Source organism: Callithrix jacchus, chromosome 15, assembly GCF_049354715.1.
Source record: "Callithrix jacchus isolate 240 chromosome 15, calJac240_pri, whole genome shotgun sequence".
Lineage (NCBI taxonomy): Eukaryota > Metazoa > Chordata > Mammalia > Primates > Cebidae > Callithrix > Callithrix jacchus.
The window spans coordinates 15205730-15224290 of record NC_133516.1 but is presented as its reverse complement, the minus strand read 5'-3'; the positions used below and the strand labels follow the sequence as shown (position 1 = coordinate 15224290).

At 49.1% G+C, this 18561-nt stretch overlaps 1 protein-coding gene and 1 long non-coding RNA gene across 13 annotated transcripts in view; one reads left to right on the top strand and one right to left on the bottom strand.

Annotated features, from left to right (window-relative positions):
• Positions 1-18561, top strand: part of DGKG (diacylglycerol kinase gamma) — a 211833-nt gene that overhangs the window by 91572 nt on the left and 101700 nt on the right. For all 12 annotated transcript variants that reach the window (XM_035274700.3, XM_035274698.3, XM_078350447.1 and 9 more), the window contains 7 exons: positions 638-730; positions 3026-3085; positions 6228-6307; positions 7487-7561; positions 10630-10715; positions 15282-15371; positions 16515-16675. In XM_035274700.3, the coding sequence (XP_035130591.1) occupies positions 638-730; positions 3026-3085; positions 6228-6307; positions 7487-7561; positions 10630-10715; positions 15282-15371; positions 16515-16675 (645 nt within the window). The remainder of the gene's footprint in view (positions 1-637; positions 731-3025; positions 3086-6227; positions 6308-7486; positions 7562-10629; positions 10716-15281; positions 15372-16514; positions 16676-18561) is intronic.
• LOC103788175 (uncharacterized) lies at positions 2150-12620 on the bottom strand. The gene is made up of 5 exons (XR_001907278.4): positions 12402-12620; positions 11424-11598; positions 9127-9270; positions 5535-5636; positions 2150-3327 (listed from the first exon to the last, which is right to left on the bottom strand). It is a non-coding gene; the product is annotated as an uncharacterized LOC103788175 (long non-coding RNA).

Genomic DNA, 18561 nt, shown 5'->3' with positions numbered 1-18561 from the left:
TTCCTCAGAGCAGCCTCATTGCCTGGGCCAAAGGCTTGGGCCTGCTGCCACGAACCACAGCACATGCTAGAGTCCACAGCCCCACTGGACACCCAGGTACCACTGGCAGCCTCTGCACTGACCAACCTGCCTGCCAAAACCCAGTGCCAGCACTTGTCCTTTCCCCAGGTATCAGCCTCAAAATGTAGATTTCTCCAAACGAGACTGTAGAACTCTTGGAATGCAAAGGTTGAATCAATCACAAGGTTTACTGTCAGCCACCCATGAGTTTGTTCATCAAGATCTCCCTCCCACCACAGTCTCAGAGCCTGGAGAGCACATATCCAAGGGGTCTCTGGAATCAACACAGGGCGCCACATTGAAGGGTCACAGGCCAGCTCATGACAGTGTCACTTCGGTAGCCATGAGCAGCTCTTGGCCTCCTTCTTTGCCCATGGCAGACTTTGCACCCTTAACCACACACACACACACACACACACACACACACACACACACACAGCAATACTGTCAAAGCCAGTAGTGCATCAGGATTTGGGGGAGCACTAGACAGCTCGCCTCTCCCGCAAACCTCTCCACCCTCATGTTTGATGTTTCTTCGCTCACTTTCGCTCACTTTCCTTTTCATTTCTCCACCCAGTTTCACCGCAAGTGTGAATTATCAACGTTGTGTGATGGTGGGGAACTCAGAGATCACATCTTGCTGCCCACCTCCATATGCCCCGTCACCCGGGTAAGTGCTCCTGCCCCGGCGAGGGCTCTAGCTTCTCTGGACTCTCGTTTCAGATGGAAGCAGCTTTCAGACATTCACATCCCTCACAGGGCTTCCCTGATAACTCTTGGGGGTTGTGTTTTCTTTCTTTTTTTAACTTTTATTTTAGGTTAGGGGGTACATGGGAGGGTTTGTTGCATAGGTAAACGTGTCACGGAGGTTTGTTGTACAGATTATTTTATCACCTGGGTTTTAAGCCCAGTGCCCAGTCGTTAATCTTCTCTGCTCCTCTCCATTGGGTTTGTGTTTTCGGTATGTGCCTGACAGAGGTCAGAACTGCACAGATGAGATTTTGAGAGAACACTTCTCTGACTATACTGTTTCCAATTGCGGGCCACCCCGAATGCTCTGAAATGACCCATCAAGGAAAGTACATTTGTTCTAAGCCTCTTGCAGGCAGTGCACAGCACAAGGATCCTCAGTTATCATCTATGCAGTCAGGTTGACAGGTTGGGAGTCTGTCAACTTCCCTGCCACATCCAATCCCTATCTCACTCCACCTCCTGAGTTTCCACTTGGGTGTCTCAGCCCTATTTGGAAATGAAAGCAGCAAAATTAAGTTCCTTTATTGCCCCCGACTCGGCCACCTGTGTTGGAGACTCCTCTTTCAAACAAGCACCAAACACTTAACTTTGCCCTCTTTCCATCTTTTATTTATTTATTTATTTATTTATTTATTTATTTTGTGAGACGGAGTTTTGCTCTTGTTACCCAGGCTGGAGTGCAATGGCGTGATCTCGGCTCACCGCAACCTCCACCTCCTGGGTTCAGGCAATTCTCCTGCCTCAGCCTCCTGAGCAGCTTGGATACAGGCACGCACCACCGTGCCCAGCTAATTTTTTGTATTTTTAGTAGAGATGGGGTTTCACCATGTTGACCAGAATGGTCTCGATCTCTTGACCTCGTGATCCACCCACCTCGGCCTCTCAAAGTGCTGGGATTACAGGCTTGAGCCACCGCGCCTGGCCCCTCTTTCCATCTTAAAAATGCTACAAGGGCCACTGATTCCTCACATCTCACTCTTGATTTGACCAGCTACTTCTTTCTCATTAAAAACCTGAGAAAAGGCCGAGCACGGTGGGTCACACCTGTAATCCCAGCACTTTGGGAAGCTGAGGCGGGCAGATCACCTGCAGTCAGGAGTTTCAGACCAGCCTGGCCGACATGATGAAACCCCATCTCTACTAAAAGTACAAAAATTAGCCAGGTGTGATGATGGCTGCCTGTAATCCCAGCTACTGGGGAGGCTGAGGCAGGATTATTGCCTGAACCTGGGAGGCAGAGGTGGCAGTGAGCTGAAATGACACTACTGCACTCCATCCTAGGTGACAGAGCAAGATTCTGCCTCAAAAAAAAAAGAAAAACCAACACGTTGGGAAACCATTTGGCAATATTTACTGTATTGGAAATACACAGACTCCATAACCCAGCAATTCTCCTCCAATGCATCTACCTGGAAAGAACAAGCATCTATTCCACAAAAAGACATGCACAAGAATGCCCATAGCAGCTTCATTCATAACAGTTAAAAACTGGAAACAAGTTAACTGACAGTTAACAGGAGAGCAGATGAATAAACTGAGGCACATTGGCATCTGGCATTCACAGAATTGGAAACTACACTGTGATGGAAAAGAGGAAACTCTGCATAGAGTAAAAACGTGGAGAGTCTCAAAAATATAATGCTGAGCCAAGGAAGCTAGACTCATAAAAAGATATGCTCTATGATTCCATGTGCATGAGTTCAAAAGCCAGGCGAAACCCATGTAAAGACATAGTAGCTGCCAGGGCATACCTCTATACAAAATTCATCAAGCTGTACATTTAGATGTGAGCATTTTGCTATATGTGAGAAAGCCTCAGTAAAATAAACATTAGAAAAACAAGATAAATGAAACTAACAAAAATGACAGTATCATATCATTAGTGCTCAGCAGAAAAGCCAAGTCCACAAACTTGCTTCTCAGAGCTCAAGCTTCTAAATCAACCAAGTAGAATTCTGCCAATTTCAGTGCTCCCCACCATGTCCCTTGCCTCAAAGGTAAAGTCAGAGCTGGTGATGACAGAGGCCTGGAAAAACTCCTAGGGACACATTTCTTTCTTTAGGTCAGAAGCCCCTGTTGAAAATCGCCTCTCCATACTGCACTAGCTTTCTAATCTCATTCTTTATGTCAGCCATTTGTTTTTCATCTGATCACTTTCTTTGTATTAGGCTTCCTTTTCCAAAAGATGCTTGTCTTTCCTTTCTTCTCACAGGACAGGCCAAGTGGGAAGTCGGATGGCTGCGCGTCCGCCAAGGGCGAACTTGTAATGCAGGTACCTCAGTGAGCTCTGAGCCTGATTGCTGCTTCTGAGTTGTCCCAGGGCTGTGGTGGGGAGGACGGGGTTTGGGTTCGGTAGAAAAGCATCTCGGCATTTGCCTTCTCATTTGAACAGTTAAATCACCCAGCAGGGCATTTCTTTCTGGCCTCTGGAGTTGCCTTTGACAGCCACACTGTCAGCAAGCGGTGAGAGGACAGGTTGGCCGATCCCATTGCTGGTCTTCTTGGGCTTTATCACTATTTTAGGAACAAGTTACATAAAACTTTAATTTGCAGATGTCCTAAATAATACCAAAGATGTGGCCTAAAAATAGACCATGGGTTTTCCAAGATTGCCAAGCTGTCTCCAGAACATGATCTGCCAGAATGAAGCTAACCAGATCCAAAAGTTCTGCTTAATCCTTAAATGTATACTTAAGAACTAATTTTTTCACTTGGGTTCACCCATGAACATTTTCTGTGCCTTCCACGGAGTTCCAAGGAATGCAAGGAAGGCAGTCTAGTGAGGAGGAGAGTACCAGGAAAGGAAACCGGAAACCAGTGCCACCTCCTCTGCCTCCGAGCCTTAAGTTTCCTCCGCCGAAAGGGGCACAGTCAACCCTGCCCTGCCCCTCCCAGAGGTGCTGTGAGATTCAATGAGAACACACAGATTCGTGTGTTTTCAGAAGTACAACAGACCAAGCATGATGGTTCATGCCTGTAATCCCAGCTCTTTGGGAGGCTGCGGCCAGCAGATTGCCTGAGGTCAGGGGTTCAAGACCAGCCAGGCCAACATGGCAAAACCCTGTCTCTACTAAAAATACAAAAATCAGCTTGGCATGCCTGGGGGGCACCTGTAATCCTAGGGAGGCTGAGGCAGGAGAATTGCTGGAATCTGGGAGGTGGAGGTTAGCCACTGTGCTCTAGCCTGGGCAACAGAGAAAGAAAGGAAAGAAAGAGAGAAGGAGAAGAGAGGACAGGAGAGGGGAGGGAAGGGAGCGGGGAGGGGAAGGGAAGGGAGGGGAGGGGGTAGTGAAACATAAGGCAGAATGAGGAGAGAACCTTAATACCTTAATATGTGAGAAAGCTCTAGACACCTAGAAGGGCAGAAAGGTGGGAAACACACACACACACATGCCCGACACCTCTATGCCAGTTGTTTAGGGCAGTCAGCCTTCAGATTGTCCTCCATCTGATGGGGCAGAGCCCATGCTGTAGGGTTGGCTGTTAAATATGTTGAATATCATCTCCAGAGGTGAGGGATTATTCCTCAGCCTCCAAGATGCTTCTGGGTGTCACATAGTCACCCTGGGCAGGTGAGACCATTTTTTAAAATCATCGGGAATAGTACTATCCTTTTCAAACAACATGGCACTGTGTTTGCTGGACTTTTAGCTTGAGATCTGGAAAAGCAGGCACTAGATATTGAATACAGAGCAGAGCTGCGTATCTGCATTGGTGTATCCTTCCACTGAGCCCAGAAATATTTGCTGAGCGCCCACTCTGTGTCTGGTGCTATAAGGTCCTTGGTAGTAGAGTTACACACACCCCACTCCGCTCCCAATGCATTTAAAATCCAGTCATTTACCTAAGAAAGTAAAAAAAAAAAACAACAACAACCAAAAAAAAATCAACAACAAAAGAAACTCCAGAAGATAGTACATGTTTCAACTGCAATCGTTTTAGTTGCAATGATCAAGGGAGACTTCATAGAGGAGGTGCCTCTTGATTTGAGCCCCAAGGATAAGAAGTCTTCTGTTGTTGGTTTTTCTGTTTTTTCGTGTGTGTGTGTGTGTGTGTGTGTGTGTGTGTTTCTTTTCTGAGATGGAGTCTTGCCCTGTCACCCAGGGTGGAGTGCAGTAGTGCAACCTCAGCTCGCTGCAACCTCAACCTCCCAGGTTCAAGCGATTCTCCTGCCTCAGCCTCCTGAGTATCTGGAATTACAGGTGCCTGCCACCACACTCAGCTAAGTTTTGTATTTTTAGTAGAGATGGGGTTTCATCATGTTGGCCAGACTGGTTTCAAACTCCTGACTTCGTGATCCACCCACCTCGACCTCCCAAAGTGCTGGGATTACAGACGTGAGTGACCATGCCCAGCTAGTTGTTTTGTTTTTTTAAGAGTTTGCAAAGAAGGAAGTGGGCTTTTCAGGGCATAGAATGGAAGAAAAAACCAACATGAGCAGATGCATGGGTGGAAATGCAAGAGACATACGCTAGACGTACCAGAGCAGCAAAAGCAGGACTTAGCTGTACCTGCAGCTGAGAGTTAGCAGGAATTAGGAGACAGCAGTAAAATAGGGCTAGACTGGAAAGGCCTTTGATGCCAGGTTAGGAGATTTACATTTTATCCACAAAATCCACTCCTTTAATAATGAGGTATCCTTAAAAGTTTTTGAGCAAGAGTGGCATGGTTGACCTGGTATCCTGGGAAGGAACTGTGTGATGATGGCATGCAGGTCTTACCTGGGGTGGGAAAGGCCCAAGCAGCATGGGGCAGTGGCAGCTGCCAGAGGTCAAGGGACATTTCACGGAAAGACATGGCAGGACAGGAGCTTCCTTGGATGGCTGGATGAATAACAGAAACAGGAGAAAGGCCGAGTTTTGTTGGGAGAGGAGATGGGTCAGGTTTGAAGCATGCGGAGCTTGTGCTGGTAGTGAGACATCCAGTTGACAGGAACCACTGGACAGTGAGAAATGTGGGGCCAGGGTGCAGGGGGCAAACTGTGGCTGGAAATGAGCATTTGGAAGGGGCCAGGGTGGAAGCGGTGGTTCATGCCATGAGTGCTATTTCACTTACGTGTAAGATCAGACAGCCGTGCTTTCTAAGATTGTATGTCTCCCACAAAATGTAATCTTGTGCTGTAGGCACAAGACCACATCATTGTTAAATGATTCAAAGCTACAGCACCGTTGTCCCATCGCTGATCCTGACTGCAAACTCTCACTGTCATTAACACTACTGAAAGGCCATTCAAACTGGAGACACTTGGCTACTTAGCCCCTCAGGAAATTCAGCCAGTGGACAAACACTTTCCTCCCTGACCGCCTCTCCTTCTGCTTCTCGTCTGCCTGTCCGAAGCTGTCTTGGCTTCAGCTCTCATCTCACCCTCCTATTGGATGAAGCAGAGCTAATTTCTTTTTCTTTTACCTTTCAAGTATAAGATCATCCCCACCCCGGGTACCCACCCCCTGCTGGTCTTGGTGAACCCCAAGAGTGGAGGGAGACAAGGAGAAAGGTACGTTCTCTTCTTTTTCAAAGTGGAGCAGTCAGGGCAACGTGACTCGGGCACTTCCTCCCCTTGGCAATAACACGGCAGGCTGTGGAGACAAGCAGGCTCAAACCCCAGCACTGCCGCCTGCCACTTTATGACCTGGCCCAGGTGACTTAATGTCCCTGGTCCTCGGTTTCCTCCTCTCTAAAATGGAGATGATTATCCTTCCTCCTCTCACAGGTGAGAATAGACACGGTGCTTAGCCCACTGCCTGCCATGTGAGCCATTATTAAGGGTTAGACCATGCTCTGAGATGCCTGTGCCTTCCTAGCCTCTCAGGCCTTATCTTAATTTAAGAGATGCAGGGATGGGAGGCACTGATTAGGACCTCCCAGGCTACTGCCACCCATGGGAACCCAGGGCAATCACCTCATTTGTTTGCTGAAATGCCCAGTTCAGTGGTGGCTAGAAATTGCTCAACAGAATGGGAGGACAGAGAGAATGGGTAAAGCGGCTCTACCTCCCAATTCCAGGATCATTAACAGATGGCACCGTGATCTGGAATCCAGGTTAAAAAAGACTAGTTAGCAGAGTTAAAGCAAGAACAAGGAAAACCCCCACCCCTGTCCATGGGGCAGGACACCCTCCTGAACTGACCTGACAATTACAAGCCAGAGCTGGGAAAGCAGGCCTGGGCGCGGCCACAGTCTCTCAGCCCTCCCCTGCCCAACGCCACCTCCTGCATTTCCTCCTGATCCCAGGACTGCAGGGGGCCTCTCCCTGGGGAGGCTAGGGAAGAGGGGGGTCCTGTGATGCTTTTGTACAGTCTGCAGAGGGCAGAATCACACTGCCAAGACCATACAGAACATTTGGGAGAAGGTCTCTGTGGAGGGTAAAGCTTTAGAATGAAAGTCCTGTTCTCTGGGTTTCTCTCCCCTGTCCTCTAAGGGGTGATGTCTCTGGGCTTAGGAGCCAGAGTCTAGGTTGGTAGCACAGCTCCAAACTGGGGGTGATAATGCGGGTGATGCCAGGTGGAGCCTGGATGCCAGGGTCAGCAGGCAGTGTTCTCCCCTCTGGGGTTTCACTGAGCCCTCTTCCCTGCCACTGGTAGGCTCCAGAGGTGTTTGCCCTAATGTGACTTCTCACGATGACATATTCCTTCTCTGTCTCTCTTTCTCCCTCCTTTTCTTTTTTTTCCCATAGAATTCTTCGGAAATTCCACTATCTGCTCAACCCCAAACAAGTTTTCAACCTGGACAATGGGGGGCCTACTCCAGGGTATGGAGATCACAATCTTCACCTCTTATTTCCTTCCTCCCTTTAATCTCTAATGAAGACTCCTCTTCACCTCTTATTTCCCCCCCTCCCTTTCAGTCTCCAATGAAGATGCCTTTTTGTTTGTTAGTTTGTTTTGTTTTGTTTTTTTGAGATGGAGTCTCGCTATGTCGCCCAGGCTGGGGTGCAATGGCACGATCTTGGCTCACAGCAACCTCTGCCTCCTGGGTTCAAGTGATTCTCCTGCCTCAGCCTTCCAAGTAGCTGGGACTACAGGCACCCACCACCAGAATGGCTAATTTTTGTATTTTTAGCAGAGACAGGGTTTCACCAGGTTGGTCAGGCTGGTCTCTGTCTCCTGATCTCAGGATCCGCCGGCCTTGGCCTCCCAAAGTGCTGGGATTACAGGCATGAGACACTGCACCCGGTCAAAGATGCCTCTTTTGTCACCTTTTTTATCTTTCATCTCTCAACATGTCCCTTCCTGCCATTTTACTCCCTTTCTCTGCTTTTTCTCCCGTCCTACACTCACTCCTGGAGATACTCAGGATGCCCATGGAGGCTAACTCTGTGTGAGAAGTGGCTTCCTGTAGCTTGTCCCAGAAAAAGTTGTTGATTTTATAAGAGGGGAAAACGGCACACACCATTCATTTGATTGACAGGAGGAACAGGCTGGTAAATTATTTTAACTTATTTGCAAGGCTCTGTGAGCTGGCATCTTCATACTGAATCATCAGAGAAGAGAAAGAGTTTTCTTATCATTGTCAGTCAGCAGTTTGGAAATCTATACAGTGACTCAGAGTTCTGCCTTGGTGTTCCACCGTGGGAGCATTTTAGGATCGAGACAATTACTTGTCCAATGGAATCACTTTTGTTTTCTAAATCATTTGATTTTGAGGTTGTTTTGCTCATCCTGCCACTTACTCATTGGTTATTCTCTGCTGGTTACCATGGGGTTGAACAGAGTTGGTGGGAGGCCTGGTCCCTGTGTCTGCGGTGGCTAATGGCGAACTGCAGGTCCCTGGGATGCAGGCCCCTCCAGTACCTGGGCTAGAAGGCAGGGAAAGCCTAGGCCTCCTCCCAGTCCGGGCTGGGGCTCGAGAGCCCTCTGCTGGCCGGCCCCCGACCCGGGGCTGTCTGCATTCACTGGGCTGGCTTGTCCAGCACACAGCCACTTGGCCCAACCTCCTAACCAGAACTTCTACTCTGAGCTCAGCAAGACCCCTCAGAGAGGCTGGGGTAAGGACTCTGAAAAGGGAATCTGACCTGGTCTTTGACTGGCTAGCACCAAGCTATTATTTATGGTAGCGGTAGTACAAGGCCCAGTTAAAAAAGAGAACTCTAAGTGTTCAGTACCCCTGCCATGATTGACCTGTAAAACTAATTTCAGAACAGAGCCCATCTCTGGATACCACTGCAGCTGCCATCACGGTCACCAGGATTGCCGTCCCTGCCGTACAGCAGGGCCTTGTGACGGAGCAGCACCCCACAGACACCTTTACCGGCCCACTGTCCAAACATGCATACCGTCCTCCAGCTTACTCTCATGTATTCTAAATCGTTTTTACCTGGGATGAAGTGCCAGGTGGCTACTTCCGGGGCTGACGTGCCCGAGTGTCTCTCACATGCATGTCACTCTGCAATCAGACAGGCTGCCAGCTGGAGGGAGCGAGTCTCTGTTCAGAATTCACTTCCTAAGACAGAGCAGAGTTCTGAAAGAGAAGTAGAAGAGAAAGAATGTTCATTTGCTTAATAAATATTTATAGAGCTCTCCACTTTAAATACACAAAATATTGATCGGCCATTATTAATACCCATTTTTAGAATAAAGCAATATTCCCATTCTGTCTCCCTCTTTTTCTTCCTCTTTCTTCCTCTCCTTCACTTCTTTTTTTTTCTTTCTTTCCTTTTCTCCTTTCAAAAAAAAAGAAAGAAGAAAGAATGTTCATTTGCCTACACATGCATTAGTGACTCTGAAAACTCCAGGGCTCTTCCCAGACTGCCAGGCTGGGCAGATTGGAAATACTGACCTTCAGCTTCCCAAGTCCCACCCCCAGGGTGTCCGCAGGTCACATTCGTCCTAAAGCAGAGGTTCTTTTTTTGTGTCAGGAACCCCCTTGGCAGTCTGGTAAAGCATATAAACCCCCTCTTGGAATATTTCTTAATGCATAAAATGAAATAATAAAAGGTGACCAGGGAAACCGTATCCAAAAAATAGTTATTAAAACAGTAAAACAAATTAGTGATATGAGAATATCACTCAATATATGAGCTTCACCAACACATTAAACAGAAAGACCCAGAAGTGGGTCTGATAACTACCGCAAATTCCGAGCAGTGATAAGCCTGACGCTACTATGAGACATTTGCCATAACCGTAATGACACACTAACACGCCTGTGTTTTCACTGCTGACAAAGTCGTGGGTATCGTTCATACCTCTGTGGTTTGTTGCCTCCATTCTGAATTGAAGAAAACACTACTTATTTCAGTTTGAGCTTAGGGAAAACAAGAACGTAATATTTTCTCCTCCAAGTTCATGGCCCTCTGAATCCAATCCACAGAACCCTTGGAGGTTGATGGTCCCCAGGGTAAGTGCCCTGCTCTCCAGGGTTAAGGCTCCTGAGAAGAGAAGGGCATCACTCCACTCACTGTGGCCACAGGAGAGTGAAGTGAAGATTCAGCAAATTCGGTGCATCTCGCTTACCAGGGCGGTGTCAGGAGAGCCCGAGGGGAGTGAGAACATCAGGGGGTATTTGTATTGACACCAAAATACAGACTCTGAACTCCTCTGCATAACGAGTAGTGAATTTCTAGAACACCATTTTCCATTTGTGTCGAATGTTGGGTCAGATTCTCCTTGCACAAGGATGGCCCCTGGGCCTTTGCTGCAAATTCAAGGCCCGGTATAGTAACCTCTGGTTTCAGAACCTTGAGTGGCCCTTTCAACCCCAGAAGGAATTGAGGTCTTAGCATACTCCTGGGGAACAGAGGAGACTCTGACTCAACATGTATCGATGTCAGCCGCAACTGTGTAACAAGCCCATTTCAGCCTTTCTTCTTCTTTCCAGGTTGAACTTTTTCCGTGATGCTCCAGACTTCCGTGTTCTGGCCTGTGGCGGAGATGGGACAGTCGGCTGGATTTTGGATTGCATTGGTAAGCACGGGCCAAGCGGGCCTTTGCTGCTTATTTATAGTGAGCATATTTACAATCAGCAGAAGGTAATAAGAAAGAAAGAGACATGGAGCCATGTCTGTTCATCCTTGTATCTTCCCTTGGACTAACACTTGACTAAATATTTGCTCTGGGTGGAAATAAATAAATAAATAAATAAAACAATGGAATGATGCCACAGATGCAGAGATAACAGTTTCGATTCAGGTCTTGCTTCTAAAGCAGATCTGTCATGGCTAGGGGTTTGGGCAGTGACAGGACAGGCCGGATTTGGGGAGTGGGAGGACAGCAGCGGAATTCTGGGCAGATCCTTTGGGGTGGGTAAAGGGCAGAGAACTAAGCATAGATCATAGCCTGGGACAGATCACCTTGAGATAAACACCTGGAGCCTGAGTCCAGAAAACGCATCTGCAAAGTACAGGTCAGTGCAAGCAAAGAAGGACCACATTGAGCTGTGTCCAGGACAGACCAGCTGGATGAAAAGGCTCAGACTGGAAGGCTGCCAGCCTCAGTTCCACCTAGCTCTACCTGGGTCTATAGGTCCTTGGGACACATCAGCCCTAGTAAGTGATGGCAACTGACTCTGAAATTCTGGGATGGAAGTAGAGTCAAGATCTAACCCTAGAGAACCCAGACAAAAAAACACTGCAAAATGTAATATAAGGACAAGAAAACAGCCAGGGGGAGCACCTGGGAGGATGGTCATCCAAGTCAGAGACTGGCCCTGAACGACAAGCCCTGGGCTCTCCGTTCTTCATTCCGCAAGTGCTGCCTGTGCACTGCAATGCGTCAAGGTGTCCCCAGGGCACTCGAGATACAGCTGTGAACGAGCAGACAAAAATTCCACTTTCATGGAGCTTACCATCTAAAGGAAAGAGACAGGCAATGAACAATTAAATGAGTGAGACATAGTATGTCAGTAGGTGTTTAAAACGCAGCAGGGAAGGGGCAAAGGGAGCACAAGGCTGCAATCTAACTCTTCACAGAGAAGTCAACATTTGCATGGAGATCTGGAGGAGGGGTGAGCCACGTGGATGCCTGAGGAAGGACAGTCCAGGCAGAAGCAACCGCAAAGGCAAAGACGGTGCAGTGGGAGCAGGCCAGGCTGCTGGAGGCAGGACAGAGCAGAGTGGATGTGAGAAAAGCTAGAGGATGAAGCAGAGGTGATGAGGGGACAGGTGATTAGGGCACACAGGGCATTATATGGACTATGGCTTTTAGACTGGGAGGGTCCCAGGATATTGGGTGGTTTTGAGCAAAGGAGGAACATGACAGATAAGGGAAGAGGGAGGAAGAGATCAGTTAGGAGGCCACTGCAGCAATCCAAGGGTGACCAGGGCTTGGACCGCAGCAGAAGCAGAGGGGTGGTGGGAAGTGGACAGCTTCTGGATATCTTTAGAAGGTGAAGGCAATAAGCTTTGCTGACAGACCGGATGTGGGAGATGAGAGGAAGAAGAGCATCAAGGATAGGCCAGGACCGGACCGGGACTGGGGCAGAGAAGGCTGTGCCCCCCGGAGGATGTAGTAGAGCACCTAGCCTGAGCACCTAGGCTGAGAAGGCTGCAGGACTGCACCTGCCGCCCGCCGCCCGCCGCCCGCCGCTCCCCCAGGCGCTTCGGTTGCCATGGACACAGCCCTGCCAAGCAGCCACCCACGCTCTCCTGTTACCTTGGGCTCTGGAGTTGTTTGTGGGAGGAGGGAGGAGTCCTCTGGGAGCCAAGGAAGGAAAGACTGATCCTCAAAGGATGGATGGCTGCGGCACTGGGCTAGTCACACAGCTCCATCTCCACCATGAGGGAGAAAGTAGGCTTTGGCGGAGAGCCTCACGCAGGTCATCCGCGGAGGACACACGAAGAAGCTGCTCAAAACAGAAATAAGGAAGATCACAGAAGGAGGAAGAAACATGAGGGTTTTTTTTCTACAAGCCCAAAGAGAAAAAAAGCGGAAGTAAAAGGGATAACTGTGTAAGATATTCATCTATTCACTCTCATTTAAGCACTTGTTCCGTGCTCTCCAGTGCCCCGCCGTGGTCCCCTCTCTGATCTGTTCTCTCTCTACAGCCTGAGCCATCTTTCCTGGACGTCATTGGGTGTCTGACAGGCATAAAGCACACCAGTGGCTTTCCTTGTTCTTAGGATAGAAACAAAACCCTTGAAAGGGTGGTCCAGCTGCAGCGCAGCCTTCCAGCCTTATTTCTACCTCCATCTCTCTACATCTGGACTCAGGCCCCAGCCCATCTCTCAGACTCCTGGCTGTTCCAGTCTCCCTCTCACCTCAGGGCCTTCATACAAGTCAACCCCGCTGTCTGCAATGCTGCGCCAACCTTGGCTCAGCCAGCTTCCACTCCAGATCTCAGCTGACACGTGGCCTCCTCTGACACACCCACCAGCCTCAGGCACCTTATAGCACAGTGCCCCTCTGTTTTCCAACGTGAATGTGAAATGATGCATTCTCTCCACGGATTCCTCATTGATATCTGTCTATCCCAGCAGACAGTAGGTAAGCACCATGAGGACCCGAGCCATGGCTTTTCCGCCCACTCCCAGCTGCAGCATCTAACACTGCATCTGCATATCGCGAGCTTCGGTCAATATGTGTGAAGATGCTGTGAGAAGGAGACCCAGTCCCACTTGGGGAGGTGTCAATACATTCAGGGAACAAACGAGGAGACAATGACAAGAGAGTACAATGAGATCATTTCTGGTGCTAAGGAAATATTCTGATGAGGCACCAGGTCCAGACTGGGGCCACTAGGGAGAGCCTCCCAAAGGCAGCTTCCAAGCTGAGCAACAGAGAGCTTTGTGCTTTAAGGAAGTGAAAACACTTGAGAATGGCTGACATGTTGCGTGGGAGGCAGGATATGCAGAAGGCTGAGGCTCGGAAGAACAGCAGAGCCTGGTTCCTGGGCCTACTGCAGAATGCTGTGGGGCCACGGGGAGCCACACAGCCCCACCCAGAAGTGAAAGCGGTGGGTAATGCGAGGGGCCGTGGTTCATGGACTGCCCTTCTGGGTGAAAGCGTGGGCAATACACCCACAGCGTGGGTGGAACCGGAGGTGAAGAGAGGAGGCTGTTGCAGCAGTGCCAGTGGGAAGGATCATACCTGCACTCAGGCATCACCATGGGGACAGAGGAAGAGAATGCTAAGGAGACAGCACATAGAAAGTGATGGGTGTGGATGGATGGGTGAGGGAAAAGGAAAAACCCAAGCCGGCATACACGTTTCTGGCCTCGACACCATAAAGACAGTTGACCTGCTGAGGCGGACACGGAGGAGTAAGGGGCAGACACAGGAATCAAGAGGCTTCTAGGCAAAGGGAGCGGCCCGTGCAAAGGCAGGGAGGCAGTGCTCTGATCACGTGTTCTGAGGACAATGAGAGAAGCCATTGCATTGCCACACTCTCCATCCCAAACCTTCCAGTGGTCATCTCAGTCCTGGGTCTTCCCCGCGATCAGCCATTTCTGCTACAGGTCAAACCACCTAGAGAACCTATGAATTCCCAGTTTGCCAGGGCAGCCCTAGCTTGAGCCTCACCTGCTGATTCCTGCATCTCTCCCCATCCTGAAATCACATTGTTCACATCCAGGGGCACCGTGCACACTGAGGTCTCATACTCCCCCGCCCCCAAGACTGATGGATGCCTGTGCCCTCTTCAGCTCTCCCAGCCTAGACAATACACCACTGTAGATCTGTTGTGCTTTCTCTGATGGTTCTGTCTGATGTCCTTCACAACCAACGAAAGAGAAAAGATTAGGAATCTGTGTCTGCAATTCTGAGAGGTGGTGGAAGTGACACACTGGTTGTGGTGGCCAAATAATACCTGGACGTTTGCTTGTTTAACTCATATTAGTTTTTAAACTTTTAAACTCGCATGGTGAAAAGTTGAAGGTGAGCATCTTCAACTTGTCAGATGTCCCACTATTACCCAGTGTCCCAGCCCCACCTGTTTTACTCATCTGTGTCCCTGCCTAGCCCCTGAAGAGGGGAAGAGGAAGAACTTGGAGCCGCAGAGATTTGGGTTTGGATCCTGGTTCTGGAATTACTTTCCCTCTCTCCCATTCAGGCTCCTGAAATCAGATGAGCTTGAGCGCGCTCACGGTAGAATGGCTGTAGACCACTTTCCCTTTCTCAATCTGTTTCTTCAGCTACCTGAAGGAAGATAATACCTTGCAACATAGGCTGAGGGATAAATGGAATAAATGATGATTATCACTAAGGATTAAAAACATGCAACTTAATGTGTTGGGGTGTATGCTGCTACCCCAAAGGACAGATTTAGGATGAAATTTGAATGAACATGTGCAAGTTGCAGGATACAGATTTAGCTCAATATAAAATACAAATGGACAGATTTAACTCAATTAGTGGTGGTTAGCACGCTGCAGATGGGATAGATGGCTTTAGGAAGTAGTGTGTTTCCCATCGGGTGGTATCCAAACAAAGAATGCCACGGAGGGGTTCAAGCATCAGATCAGGGATAAAAAGACAACGCGAACACCCTGCAGACCCATGGCATATGGTTGTTCTCTGTTCCTGTGTGTCTTGCAGATAAGGCCAACTTTGCAAAGCATCCACCAGTGGCTGTCCTGCCTCTTGGAACAGGAAATGACCTTGCCCGCTGTCTCCGCTGGGGAGGAGGTGAGTCTGCATGCTAGTGCTGCTACCCCGGGGAACGAGTGTTCCAGTCTGCAGAGGTGCTCTGCGGAGCTAGGCTGAACTTACCCCTTCATGGATCATATTTCGCAGTGTAATACTCAACTCTGCAGTCAGGCCAAGTCCATGACCCTTTCTCTGCCCTCCATCCCCTGCTGAATCTGGAATAGAAGCTCTGGGAGCATTTTACTCCCTCGCCCCCGTGTTTACTATCATCCTGAAACCATCCCCTCAGAGTCTGCTTTCCCAAGTAGAAAGCAGTCAACTCCAGGGTAAAGACAAGGTCTCAGGTGTCCCATCCCCAAAGTCCCATCCAAGAAGGCGCTCACGTAGATGTTTTCTGTATGGAATTCCCTCTCCCACAAATTGCTGATCTTCTGAATTAGGACTCAAACTGAGGACCGAAATGCTACATCTCCATTTACTTAAAGTCACTAGAAGCATGCAGATTATCCTAAGCCCCATGGCCATGGGTACTCATTTTGAAATTTCCCTAAGAGGAAACACAGAGTGGTAACCAGTTTATAAGGTCGGGGGCAGAAACTTTGCAAACTGGAGTAGCCCTGTGGAGTTGCACTTGCGCCAGAAAGTGGAGATGTTCAGCTCAACACGTGGAGCAGACAGATCAGGCTGCCGGCCAGAAAAGGGGCGGGGACTCCAGATGGCTGATAATTCAGAGACTGAGTCAAGACCAGGCAGGGCAACGGTCAGTGTTCAATGATCAGCCATGCTTGGTGGGCAGTGTCAGAGCAAGCAGCACCCAGCCCTAGAGGCCATCTTAAAATTCTGCCTGCCACACTGTCCATCTCCCACATGACACAGCTGGGAAGGATCTGCTGTTCTCCCATAAGGAGAGTCCCAGCCATCCAGCCCACCGCTTCTCCAGGGTTTGCTTCAGCTACACAGGCCTGCCACCTTTAGCCCTCTCCCACCCCCAGCCTCTGATTACTCCTGGTTGTCCTCCCCTTCTCTGTGGCCCAGGGAACATAAATGTCTCCAGCCCACAGACACAGTGGGGTGTCCCCTCATCACAGATGCCCTGGGTCCACCTGCCCTGACAATTACCTGTGCATTAGCAAGAACACTGCCTTTCTGCTGTGGTAGCAAATGCAGTGCTGTCCTCCACAGGTTATGAAGGGGGCAGCTTGACAAAAATCCTCAAGGACATTGAGCAAAGCCCCTTGGTGATGCTGGACCGCTGGCATCTGGAAGTCATCCCCAGAGAGGAAGTGGAAAACGGGGACCAGGTCCCATACAGCATCATGAACAACTATTTCTCCATTGGTGTGGTGAGTTGGTCAAGCATCACCTTGCTACATGGAAGAGAAATGCCCAGGAAAGGTTTCAGTCTTCTGTTTTACCCCACCCTGGGTCCCTACTGTCTACCTGTCTTACCTGCCCCCCAGCCCTGACTTGGGTCCCAGCATCCTCAGACTTGGCCTGAGTATGGACGCCCTGATTTCACTGCCCTCTATTCCCCACCTCTTGGTTAGGGAGGAAATTGTCTACTCCATCATTTTAACTAACACAGGAAAAGACTGAACAATTTTCAAAAGACATATTTACCCTTTCTGTAATTTGTAGCAGCCATAGAAAAGCAACAGCAAGAAATAACCAGGGGACAAGGTTGGTAGGAAACTCTCACACAAGCTGCAGGAACTGGGAATTCCAATCCTCAAAGAAGGGCCATGTGGTCCCAAGCTGCCTCAGCTGGCTTAGCACTCTGATTTCCTTCTCTCCTATGCTCTCTTCCCCTCTCAACCCCATTTCACTCACTCCTCATGCTTCATAAAACTCTGGGGGTGTCTCCTCCCAGCTGACCCCTTAGGCTGAATGCCATGAGCCTCCCTGATGGTCCCACAGCCCCTATGCTCACCCCATTCATGCACATTCTGCATTAGATTGAAGGAATTGGTTTAATGAACTTATCTCGTGCCCTACCCCCATGCCCACACACACACTCCTGCAGTGCAAGGGCAGCACTCTGTTCCTTTTTCACCCACTAGCCCCAACACATCTAGTGTAGCTCAGCTTCTGGTCCAAAGAGGATTAGGGTGGGTACTGCTTCCCAGGCTGCTGTGAACAGGATGGGAATGAGGGGGGAGATCAATCATTTCTATAAATGAAGCTGAGGTTTGGGAGGGGGTGGGGTGCAACAAAGAGACTAGTATTTACTTTTTTTAAGAATGACAGAATTGGCTGAGTGCGGTGGCTCACACCTGTAATCCCAACATTTTGGGAGGCCAATGCAGGCAGATCGCCTGAGGTTAGCAGTTTGAGACTAGCCTGGCCAACATGGTGAAAGCCCTTCTCTACTAAAAAACACAAAAATTAGCCGGGTGTGGTAGTGGGTGCCTGTAATCCCAGCTACTCGGGAGGCTGAGGCAGGAAAATTGCTTGAACCTGGGAGGTGGAGGTTGCAGTGAGCTGAGATCACGCCACTGCATTCCAACCTGGGCAACAGAGCGAGAGCAACTCGGTCTCAAAAAAAAAAAAAAAAAGAATGATAGAATTATAGAACCATTTATTCTTTTTTCAACAAATATTTATCAAATTTTTTTCCCTCAACTTATAAGTTCAGGGGTACATGTGCAGATATGCAGGTCTGTTACTTAGGTAAACGTGTGCCATGGTGGTTTGCTGCACAGATCATCCGCCACCTAGGCACTAAACCCAACATCTATTAGCTGTTCTTCCTGATGCGCTCCCTCCCGCCATGTCCCCACAGGCCCCAGCATGTGTGGTTTTCCCCCATGTGTCCATGTGTTCTCATCATTCAGTTCCCACTTATAAGTGAGAACAGACACTCGCATTTATTGAGCACCTGTGTGCTCTCTACAGTGCAAGGCTGTATTCCAATCCTCGCAGCAGTCCTGCAGGTACCATTATCCCCCTCATCCCACTCTATAGACGAGGCTTCAGGACCCTTGACCTGCATGGCGGCGCCTTGCTCTGGAGCCAGGTTCTCTCCTCTCCGTTCCCCTGTCTTTGGAGTTGTGCTGCCCATTTCACATGCATATGAAACCCTCCAGACTAATCCTCTGTCCCAGACTCTGATACCTGCACTCCTCAACCATCCTCAGCTGTGTTTTTCTGAAATTTTGGCATTTTAATTTTTTTAAGGAAATAGAAGGAGAAATGATAGATAGCTTGAGGGGTAACAGGTGTAAGTAAA